At 37.9% G+C, this 12,064-nt stretch overlaps 1 protein-coding gene across 2 annotated transcripts; it reads left to right on the top strand.

Annotated features, from left to right (window-relative positions):
* Positions 1-2,357: 2,357 nt before the first annotated feature.
* cpt1b (carnitine palmitoyltransferase 1B (muscle)) lies at positions 2,358-11,950 on the top strand. 2 transcript variants are annotated; one of them, XM_088079911.1, is made up of 19 exons: positions 2,358-2,541; positions 4,345-4,503; positions 4,671-4,810; positions 4,997-5,168; positions 5,362-5,463; positions 6,194-6,331; positions 6,420-6,497; positions 7,399-7,506; positions 7,634-7,718; positions 8,024-8,219; positions 8,343-8,528; positions 9,236-9,341; positions 9,431-9,547; positions 9,639-9,803; positions 9,897-10,031; positions 10,531-10,683; positions 10,813-10,926; positions 11,162-11,254; positions 11,375-11,950. In XM_088079911.1, exons 2-19 carry the CDS (start codon positions 4,363-4,365, stop codon positions 11,507-11,509), a joined length of 2,364 nt encoding a protein of 787 aa, XP_087936037.1. In that variant the 5' UTR covers positions 2,358-2,541; positions 4,345-4,362; the 3' UTR covers positions 11,510-11,950. The 2 variants fall into 2 exon arrangements, with proteins under 2 accessions (XP_087936037.1, XP_087936036.1); XM_088079910.1 differs by having other exon boundaries at positions 2,358-2,537.
* The last annotated feature ends 114 nt before the right edge of the window (positions 11,951-12,064 follow it).

A 12,064-nucleotide genomic window follows, 5' to 3' on the forward strand; every position in this document is an offset into this window, starting at 1 on the left:
AGCCACTCCCTGCACTACTGTCTTTACAGATTTGTCCTACTCATTTGGAGCAATTTGTTTGGCTTATTTTGACTACTAAATAATCATTTTATTAGTTAACTTTACCTGTGTGTCTCCCTCTTTTTTGTCCAACCGAAGAGCTGAATTGTGACAAATGAGGTTCTTGTCTGAGAATCTAAAATTCACCACCCTGTTAAAAATGAAGTCTAGTCTTTGTGGTGATCTGGCCTGTTTTGTTCTGGTTGCTACCTCATGTAATCTTGGAAATACTGCGCTCACTCAGCATTTCGACTTGCTATTGAAGTGCTGGAGCTGAATCATTATCAACAGTGAAATAAAGCACACCTGCACACTGAAATCTGTGCAAATATCATCTTTACTATGCAAGATTTTAGTCAGAGACCTTCTTCAAGGCATAACAAGCAAGTGAAATCAACAGTATAAACAGCTGGGAGAACAACACTGGATTAGCCTTAATGCAGAACACCTGTGTCAATCACTGAGTCTTGAATAGCAAGGGAAAGTGACTATAAAATGAACATAGTGTTACTACAGAGACAATCAAACACCAAGCACAACATATTTACAAAATTTACCATTTACAATCAAATAGATGGAAAAGACGTTAGGCTTCAGCCATCATATAACAGAACAAAATCTTAAAATGTATTCATAATAAAAACACTCAGATCAAAACAATCTGTGCAATATATTGGTCAGAGCCAGCATATTGTCCATTTCAAAATAGACTCTCCTGGCTCACAAGGAAACTATCCTTGTGGCAACTGCTTAATGCATAACACCTGGAAAACCAATGTATTTAGACATCCAAAGACATGGCAAAAATTTCCAATAAGGGGAGTTTCACATATAATAAAAATAAACCTAATTTATGTCTTGAGATGCCCATGTGATAAACTTTTTGTTGGTAAAACTAAACAAACAAAAGATGTGAATTAGGCTTTAGCTTGTCGCCTCTGTGATCACCCTTATCATATCTGTTCCCTTAGGTTCCAGAGCATAAAGCAGGTTACGCTCCACAGATGAGGTGTGGACAGGAGCTTATGTCAGAGAGAGCTTTTTGGATCCATTCATTAGGAACACTGTAATCACTGGGTCTAAATGAGGATTCAGTCTCTGACCAAAGGCTTGCATAGTAAACATGATTTCTGCACAGATTTGAATGTGCAGAAGTGCTTTTTTCACTGTTGTTACTTCATGTAACACACACTGTTTTTCTCTGAGTTTGTCATTTGCATTAAAAATGTCATTAGTTGTTTCAAGAGAAGAAAAGACTTGTTTGAGGGACACTTGTTTTTAGTTTAAGGTGCAATAATTTTAATGTCTGATTTTTGAAGATATCAAAGTATCACAAGGATTCAGATTGTTTTTTAAATAATTCATTTGATTGCGTTCCTAATTATAAAAAATCCCATGTAATTTGTTTTTAGTAACTGACTAAATATTGAAGTAATTTGACTCACCTGTGTTTATAAGGGCATGCTGCAGTCTGACTTATAAAGCACAGTGTAACAGTGTTTTTTTTTGCAATGATTTGTTTATATTAACAGATGCTCAAATTAAAGTGCTGTTACAGTAAAAAAAAAATATGTAAGATTTCCATTTGTGCTTTTGAAAATAACTAAGCAGAAAAAGACTCAAGAAGTATGTTGGCTATTTCAGTACCTTACTCCATTGTAAATTATTATAATTCCATTTAACCATGTTTCTATTTGCACTCTGGTATTTATCAGACTGCTTTTCCAGAAAATGGACTCAGTGATGTATATTCTGTATACATTTATTCACTGCTATTATTGCATGTATGTTAGATTCAAAATCCCAATGGGATATTTCTTGGTTAATAAAGATTATTTATGAATAAGGACTATAAAATAAGTACTTCAAAGTTTTAAAATGACCTACAAAAATGTCACACAAGAAAGAAAATATTAACCATCTTCGATAGATAAAAAACATTCTGTCCCATTTTGTAACACGTAAATCGAGAAAGTCCCAACATTTGAATCTGTTGACAATAAAATCTTAGAAAATCAAATCTTAGTGTTGTATGCAGTTATTCTTATCACACTATTATATTCTTATTATCACAGCTTGCACTCCCAGCCACAGGAAGGAAACGTCACATTGCTCTCAGTTACATCCAAACACACAGCACTGCAGCAGATTCAGTTACACAGCAGAGACCCCAAGGCACACAAGGCTTGGCACTGTCTATGTCTGGAGTCTGGTTACCAAAAAAAAAGCATGTCACGGGTGAGAGAGGAACAGGCGGAGAGAGAGAGAGAGAGAGAGAGTGAGCATGAGTGTGGTGTTGGGGAAGGGGGAGAGAGGGAGGGTTGGAAAGCACAGGGGACAACAGCTCTGATCTCACTACCTGAGGAAAGCCACATCAAGGGCACTGGAGTCACACAGAGCATACAAGTCTGAGTACAGAGGAATTTCACTGCCTCACTGTCACAAACCAAAGTCACAGCTTTCCTTTGCCTGAGTGGATTAACTGACTCTGTTCTGACGTGGGTAAAGTATTGATCTGTCTTTATTTCTAATTCTTATTCAGATCTGCATGCTGTGTTATCTACAGAGGTTTCTCTGCTTGATTCTTGTTGTGCAAACTCCATGTTTTTACAAATATAGGCTGAAAAAGCTAAAATCTTAAAGTGTGTTGTTTGTTGTGTTATGCCATGTGTGTAAAAAAAAAAAACAGGTGAATATCATGATGGGGAAGTTAAATGACCAGCAGTAGTCATTTCATTTTAGTGAAAATAACTGTCGACCTTGAAATTGTCTATTAGATACCAAACAATGTTCATTAATGTCACTGGGTTTAGCAGTCATCTGTTGGTTGTGCTCTGTGTTTATATTTTCATGCCCATCTGAGGTCTAGCACATGCTCAGCCGGTGTACTGCTATATCTGGCTGTTGAACTTTGTCCCACTTGGTGACTGTTCAGTCATATGACATGGAAAAAGTAATCCTATACCCGTCTGCCTTGGTCATTACATGGAGTGATTTATTAACCCCAAATATTTTCATTTGGAATGCCATATAGGCATTGGATTTAAAAGACAAAGACTGGACCCTTTCAACTTTATAACATGTGCATTTTGTCATGCAAAAATCTATGAATCCTGTATCAGTAGCCTTCCCTATCACATTTTGAGCAAACACTACAGACGTCACAACTTTCTTTCAAATAAAGTCCATACTGTGCGTCAGATATGTGAAAGTTGAAGCAGGTTTTTTATTCATTCTTGTAAAATTAGTCAAAAAAATGTAGATATCAGATCATTTTTACTTATTGGTATAGTAATGGTGAATGGAATACCAAAGGATTCTAAAACAAATGCATGGTACAATGAAGATTTGTTTCTTTGCAGCAAATTTCTCCTTTGGAGAACATGTAGGAATAAAAGTGTACTCTCTGATCTTTAAAGGAATACTTCACCCAAAAAAATACCTTTTATAAATCAGTTATGCATGTAATGTTACCTTGAATTCATGAATAACATGTAGTTTTTGTCATATGCTTCCACAGAAAACAGGGAGCATGTTGATTTATTGATCAATTGGGGACCATGTTTAAAAACAACAAAACAATATGAAATTATCCAGTAACTTACTCATTTATTCAGTCATGTGCTAAGTGCTTCACAAACATGTATTTCCACTAAAACCTTAATGTTTAAAACTGAACTGAAAGTGTTACTATCTGTGCTCTCTTCAGAGTCAGACTCCACTCTTAAAATTTATGTACTGAGCATCCCACTGGATAAATGAGACTTCAGTTATTCTGCAGGAGTCTGTAAACTGATGTTCTGGTATAGTTTTGTTGTTATTAAATGTGGTTCCCAGTCAACCAGTAAATCAGTATGTTTGCCATTTTCTGTGGAGGCATGAGTAAAAAATGTTTTCTTCACGAATTCAAGCTAACAAGGCTTGACTAACTGATAAACAAATGGTCATTTTGTAGGTGAAGCGTTCCTTACTTCTTCTATACTGGAAGATACGAAATATAGACATTGAAATCTTGGGAGGAATGGCATCCAGAGTTTACAGGATTAAATAAGTATTTAGATGACATTAAAAGCATATAACGCCTTGTTAGAAATGAGCTTAAGACCTCATGGACTTTAAAAGTGATTTTAAAAAAATGATACAAACTTTACATTGAAATATATGGAGTAGTTAACCAGCTGTTAAAGTTTTCTGTATATTTCCATCAGCACCAACATCTTTTGCTAAACTTTTTTATTCTTTTTCAGGGTCATAATTTCCAGTTTAAAAAACCTGATGACTTAAAAAGCTTCTCTTTTATTTCAGTGTTAGTGCTATTCGGAGATGGCTGAGGCCCATCAGGCAGTGGGCTTCCAGTTCACTGTGCGCCCAGATGGCGTGGACCTTAAACTGAGTCAGGAGGTCATCAAAAACATCTACTTGTCTGGAGTGACAGCATGGAAGAAGCGAGCCATTCAGTTCAAGGTACATTTGCCAACACTTCAGATGTAGCTTTTGTTATCAGTGCTTAAAATGTGGCGTCACTCAGTAAGATTACAAACAAGCTGTGATTTTCATTCATTCATCATCTGAATAAAACACAGACTCTGATGACTGTGTTTATGTTGAATCTTGTTGCCTTTCATTTACAGAATGGTGTATTGGCTGGAGTTTATCCTGCCAGTCCATCCAGTTGGCTGATAGTTGTGATCGCCATGATGAGTTCCTTGTACATCCGCATAGACCCTTCACTAGGAATGATGGACGCAATCAAGGAAAACCTACCACACAGGTCAGAAATCTCCTGCAACCATTGTTATGTCCTCCCTTGTGGTGGCTCAGTTTTTAAGTATTCTTCTGGATGTTTAGGTTTTTTCAGATGAGCAGTAATCCAGTTGTTTAAACGCAAAGTTATTCTGCAGTTTTTGATACCACACCTTCTTGCTGACAAAGGCATCGTTGTGCCTTTTCTGAGCAGAGACTATATGTCAGTGCAGACCCGAGCAGTGCTGAGCGCCATCCTGTTTGCCACGGGGCTGTGGCTGTTCCTCATCTACCTCTTGAGATACACTCTCAAAGCTCTACTCTCGTACCATGGATGGATTTTCGAATCCCACGGGAAAATGAGCACGTCTACCAAAGTGTGGCTGGTGCGTTTGTCAATCTGTAATTCATTCACTCTGCCTGAATCTTTAAATCAAAATGTCTTGCTATCATTGCACAATCTTTTTCCCATCCCTCACTTAGTACAGAGGGTATGATTGATTCTTGTTTGTCATCAGGGATAATCTAGTGTACTATAATATGTGTATGATTTTCTCTGTGTTGTCTGTGTGTAACCAGAGCCTGGTGAAGATGTTCTCAGGGCGGAGGCCGCTGCTCTACAGTTTCCAGGCCTCGTTACCCAGGCTTCCTGTGCCCAGTGTGGATGATACAATTCGCAGGGTGTGAAATTACACAGCACCTATGACCACAAACACACATGCGGCTTCTTGAAATTAATGACATGGAAACACACCAAATTAGGGATGTACTATAATATCGGCACATCATTGATATCGGCAGATATTGGCTTTAAAATGAAATATTGGAGTTAGCTAACATGCTGATTTCTGCCCATATCACAAACAGATTTCTTTTTTTTATTGATAAAGAGAACAAGAACAAAACATCAACCCAAGTGAAGTATTTTTCTTATTTTGCAAAAAGGGAAAATGGGAAATATATATATCAGGAAAATGTGGATACATCGATATTGGTTATTGGCCAAATGATTTTTTTTTATTTTGGTATATTGTATATCGGCAAAAAATCCAATATCGTTCATCCCTACACTAAATGCATGCATTTTATTTAGGGTAACCTGACATCTATATATCACCATCTGTCATGTTATCTCTTAATAACTTCATATCTTGCACACAGTGAATTCTTTTCAAACCATGTGATGAATGTAACTTGTTAGACCATACAGTCATAGTTCACCTGTACCACCATCTGCTGTTCTAGCTGCCTTCCTGCACCTTGTAAATGATACAGTAGTATATTAAAATGTGCTGGATGTCTTCCAGGTTTTCTGTTTGTGTATCTCAGCTGCTCTGTTTTACCAGCTGTGTTTCTACATAACACTGCTCCTTTGTCCTGACAACAAACACCCACCCCCCACCCCCCACAGTACCTGGAGTCAGTCCGTCCCCTGCTGGACAGTGAACAGTACAACCAAATGGAGATTTTGGCTAATGACTTCAAAGATTCCAAAGCAGCCCGGCTACAGAGATACCTGAACTTAAAATCCTGGTGGGCGACAAATTATGTGAGTAGTGTTAACAAGTGATTAACAGTGGAACTCAAATTCAATTGAATTATAATGTTGTACGATAATGATGTGTTATCTTCTGTAGGTGAGTGACTGGTGGGAAGAGTACATCTACCTCAGGGGCAGGAGTCCTATCATGGTGAACAGCAACTACTATATTATGGTAAGACAGACTGTCATTAAGTCAGCCTGTAATACCAGTGGAATGTATTAGTAATGTTATTTTTTTAATCATATCATTACAAAAATGATACAGAAAAAGGTGTGAAAATAGCACATAAATTGAACTTTTTTTTAAAGAGAAGTACTAAATGATGAAAAATCTTTAATTCTTCACCAAACTTGTCATGAGCGTTTCCAAATGGTATTATTGTTGGCGTTACTCTTGCAAAGACATGTGGATCGCTTACCATTTAAGAGCCAATCAATGATCAGTTTCCACAGTAATTTTAATTGTTCCAATCTCTGCCATTTCCACTACTGGGGATACTAAAGAACTTGAAGAACTACAAAGAACTTACACTAATGTTCTTTGGTAATTGGGGATACCCACCAATAACTACTGTCCAAAACAAAAGCACTATCGTCTTCCTGTTTCGGTTGCACAGTGATTGACACACTTCCTTTGTGCCGTAAATCTTGATTTTCTTGGGAGATGGAAGCCCGTGGCAAATCTGCGAATCCTAGGATGGCAAAGGAGTGTCCTACTCTCCCTGTGGGTGGCCAGAACTAATTTCCTTCACTGGTTTGATTGGTTAGGTTTTCACAAGAGGAGTGGAACTGGTTAGGGTTAGAGTAAAAATATCAGATCCTAGGATTTGCAAATTCGCCACCCAGTACAGAATTACACTGTGAAATCGAGGCGTATAGGGAACCCATCTAAACGCTGGAAGTATTATTATTCTATAGCTTTGATATTGTACGCTCAACATTTACTTCATACAGATAAATTAAAGCAAAAACCTTTATTTTCACTTAAATAATATGTAATTTAAATTTGTTCTGCTTTCTGTTTCTGTGTGTTGACTGGATATGTCTGCGTTGTCTTTGTGGTGAATGTTTAGGACCTCTTGTACTTGACCCCCACTCACCGACAGGCTGCGCGGGCAGGGAATATGGTTCATGCCATGCTGCAGTACAGACGCAAACTGGAACGTGGTGAACATGCACCGGTAATGCTTACTGCGACTTAAGCACTGCTCTTCTCTAACCTTAATTTAGTTAAGCTACATTGTAACTGTAAAACTGTGCATACTTAATCCTTCTCTGTGTTGATTTCTTTGTCTTTTTTGTTCCCAGCTGAGGGCTTTAGGGACTGTTCCTATGTGTTCCACTCAGATGGAAAGGATATTTAACACAACCCGCATCCCTGGGATTGAAACAGGTAAACAGCTGACCTGGGTTCACACCTGAGATCATAACACAGTTTTTCAATGAGCTGTTAAATCACTAATTGAGTTTTGAAAGTGCAAAGGCTTAAAAATTTCAGGCTGCTGCGCTCCAGTGCTGGTTTAACCTCTAAACAAGAGCTAAGGATTATGTATGTGGGATAAAGGGAGCATTCACTAGTCTATTTGTACAAAGAGATTATACCAGTTCCTCATATTCTACAATTTAAATTTGCTCTCTGTAACTTTCCTCTTATTTCGGCCACCTCTGTCCACCCGTGCTTCCTTTTCTTGTTGGCAGATATTGTGCAGCACCTGACTGACCGTAAGCACCTGGTTGTCTACCACAAGGGCCGTTTCTTCAAAGTGTGGCTGTATACAGGAGGACGCCACCTCTTACCCAGTGAACTTGAGATGCAGTTTCAAAGGATCCTCAATGACACGTCAGAGCCCCAGCCAGGAGAGCTCAAATTAGCTGCCCTGACTGCAGGAAATAGGTCTATGATCACACACACACACACACACACACACACACACACACACACACAAACACACACAGATGCACAAGACACATGCTCCAAATAAGATGGAAATGGTCTTACTCTGACATCCCCTTTTAGAGTTCCATGGGCTCGAGCTCGGATCAAATATTTCAGCCAGGGTGGAAACAAAGTGTCTCTGGACGCCATTGAGTCAGCTGCCTTCTTCCTGTCACTCGATGATGAGCCGCAGGGTTATGACCCTGCAAAGACCAACTCACTTGACAGTTATGCCAAGTCCCTGCTTCATGGAAAATGTTACGACAGGTATGTAGAGAAGTGAGGGGAAGATCTCTGCTGTTAGCTGCAGCAGTGGTTAGATTTTTTGCAGTGGTGGACAAAGTACACAGCCCTATTAGTTGAGTGAAAGTATAGATACGTCAATACAAGTGACAGTTGCTGAGTCAAATAATTACTTGAGTTAAAGTAGTAGAGTACCTGCTTTTAAAAATACTTAAGTAATCAAAATACTTAAAAAAAACATCCTCAACTCAGTGTTATATACTGTCAAAATACATTTACAGAACCTAATGACTATACCAACCAACTGAATGCACTGACTTGCTTGTAGACCTGTAGAATGAAAAGCTTGTTGAATATGATGCAAAGCCTAAAAAATGCTCATAGAAACACAATTTTACAAAAGGACCACCCCTACAATTTTCTTTTTCTTCTTTAAATCTAATTTATTTATTTATTTTTAATTTTTGTATTTTATTTGCCCATTCCAAATAGTGCATGAGCAACATAGAGGTACAGAGCCATGACTATGACAAACAAACCATGTACAGTTTATGAACTTTTGCATTTTGGAAAAGGAAAAAAAATCATTTGCAGATTTCAAAGCAAATGTTATGAGAAACAATAAAATTTAGTGGTGTCAAAAGTACAATATTTCAAATGTAGTGGAGTCAAAGTAATACATTTCCACATGCAAAAAAACTTTTTAAAAATCGCTATTTCTTTTTCAACAGGTGGTTTGACAAGTCTTTCACCTTGATCTCTTATCCAAATGGCAAAATGGGTATAAACACTGAACATTCTTGGGCTGATGCTCCAATTGTAGGACATATGTGGGAGGTAAATAACAAAGTGGGTTGATATTGTATATGTCAAGCAATGATTCAAAATTTGCAGATATGTTCAGACAGCATTTTCTGTTTGTGTAGTATGTCCTTGCAACAGACTGCTTCCATCTTGGCTACACAGAGGAGGGACACTGTAAAGGGGACGTGAACAAAGGCCTGCCTCATCCCACTCGACTACAGTGGCAGATTCCAAAGGAGGTAAAGCAGAGCCTTAAATCATGCACTACAATTAAAATATTTTTTGTTTTCCAAAATGAACCAGAGTGATTTTCTGTTTCCCCTCTCTTAGTGCCAAGAGGTCATTGAGACTTCATATCTGTCAGCCAAGCAGATAGCTGATGACGTCGACTTCCATGGCCATCTGTTTACTGAGTTTGGAAAAGGACTGATCAAGAAGTGCAGGTGCAGCCCCGATGCTTTCATTCAGCTGGCCCTGCAGCTGGCACAGTTCAGGGTAGGGCTTGACATTACTGACATTATTGTGATGCAATAAGTTTGATTCTATCATCCACCATCACTAAATGACTTCAATTCATCTGCGTTTTAGGACCAGAGAGTGTTCTGTCTGACGTATGAGTCGTCAATGACTCGAATGTTCAGAGACGGTCGAACAGAAACGGTACGCTCCTGCACTTCTGAGGCTGTTGCATTTGTCAGAGCCATGGAGGATGCAAGTGCAACAGTAAGCAGAACACAACAACAGAACACATAGAAACATTTAAATAAATCAGGAACACTCAAAATAATACCAAATACGTCTGTTAAATTATGTGCTGTGGATTTGAACAATGTATACCTGATCATCATGCATTTGTATTAGTAGGTGGGTTCAATGGTGTTGAGGACATTAAAGCCCTTTACTAGACAAGACTTTGGACATATCTGGTGTTAAATGTGTGGTTTCGGGGTGAAACATGTCTAGATACATGGTGTGTATCTAGACCCTTGCTGCAAGTGTAAGAGGTCACATTTTGAGAGGGCATGCTGTGAAAGGTCATGTTGTTCTGCGTAGGACTTGGTCACCAGAACCTAGGGACACTGTGTCTCTGTATGTTATTGCCCTGGACTCTGAACTATCTGATGTTCTTGTTAGGTTAAGCTGACACTTTAGCAGAAATAAGGTCATTTTGTTGTTAATGTCATATATGTTACTCTTTTGTGCTGGTTGTTTTTGTGATAAGAATGCCGAGAGACATGCCCTGTTTCGGAAGGCAGCAGATAAGCATCAAAACATGTATCGCCTGGCCATGACAGGTTCTGGTATCGATCGCCACCTCTTCTGTCTCTACATAGTATCCAAATACCTCGGTGTTGACTCACCATTTCTTAAGAAGGTTAGAGCTACTGTAATCTCTTTATCTTTTTTTTTTTGCTTTCTATTTCTCAATTTTTACCACTAAACCTACCTTTCACAATCTTTCTCCTTTCCTATCTGCTCTAACATTCAGTATCTTTTCTTTTAGGTGCTTTCCGAGCCCTGGAAGTTGTCTACTAGCCAAACTCCACAGCAGCAGCTCAATTTAGTTGACATCAACAAGTTTCCTAAATATGTGGGTGCTGGTGGTGGATTCGGCCCAGTGAGTTAAATAGCCTTATATTAGAGATGTGCACAAGTTACCCAGTCATAATGTTTTGTCACAATGTTTCATAATGTCCTTATCAGGATTCACTATAATAATAATAACAACAACAATAATAATAATAATAATAATAATAATAATAATAATAATAATAATAATAATAATAATAATAATAATAATAATAATAATAATAATAATAATAATAATAATATCCTCTCTTGTCTGCCACCAGGTAGCCGATGATGGGTATGGTGTGTCTTATATAATTGTGGGGGAAAATCTCATCACATTCCACATTTCCAGCAAGTTCTCCAGCCCCGACACAGTAAGGACACAACATGAGAGCAATGCATACTGAAGACCCACATGTATAGCATTATGATGACTTTTAAAACTCAACTCTCTGTCTTTGTGTGTCTGTTTCTTTGTCTCTGTCTCTCTGCAGGACTCATACCGGTTTGGACAGCACATTTGTAAGGCCATGCAGGATATCCAAGCACTTTTCAAGCCTGAAAATGATAAGAAGGTGGTGGAGCATGCAAAGCACATACAGCTGGAAAATGGGAAGAAGCACATGTAGCAAACTGCGGATTTGGCTCACTTACAATCTGAGAGTCTCCTTACGATGCTTCATTTATGCAAAAACAAAACAAAGTTCTGGTGACACTTATGACCTTTTCTGTTGGGTCACATTATAAGAGCTGGTCATTCCACTCAGTCAGGCTAAAGGGAATAGTTGCTACTTATCTAATTTATTTTTGTTTTATATTGTAATTTTCTGAGCTGTATTGTTTTGGTGCTGAGGGAAGGATGTTTTCTTTAATGATGGAAATTTTTGTTTTTGCAATGGTTGTTTCTTTCTCCTTTTTTGCTCATTTATGCCATAGGTTGTAAATAAAGTTAGTGTAATACATTTAAATCTTTATATGTGGTCTATGGTTTGTGCATATAAATATGTAAATACATATGTTTAAAGAATTCAATACTATGTTTGAAAAAATAAATCATTTGTTACATGCCAGTATTTATGAACTGCTGTTCATTTTAATGTTTTCGATTAAAACATTAAAGATTATTATACATCTACTGCATGTCATGAGCTGCTTTCGTAAAATTAAAATATAATCACGGGAAT

This window comes from Plectropomus leopardus, chromosome 7 (genome assembly GCF_026936395.1).
Source record: "Plectropomus leopardus strain MGB_pleo_1.0 chromosome 7, ASM2693639v1, whole genome shotgun sequence".
Taxonomy (NCBI): Eukaryota; Metazoa; Chordata; class Actinopteri; order Perciformes; family Serranidae; genus Plectropomus; species Plectropomus leopardus.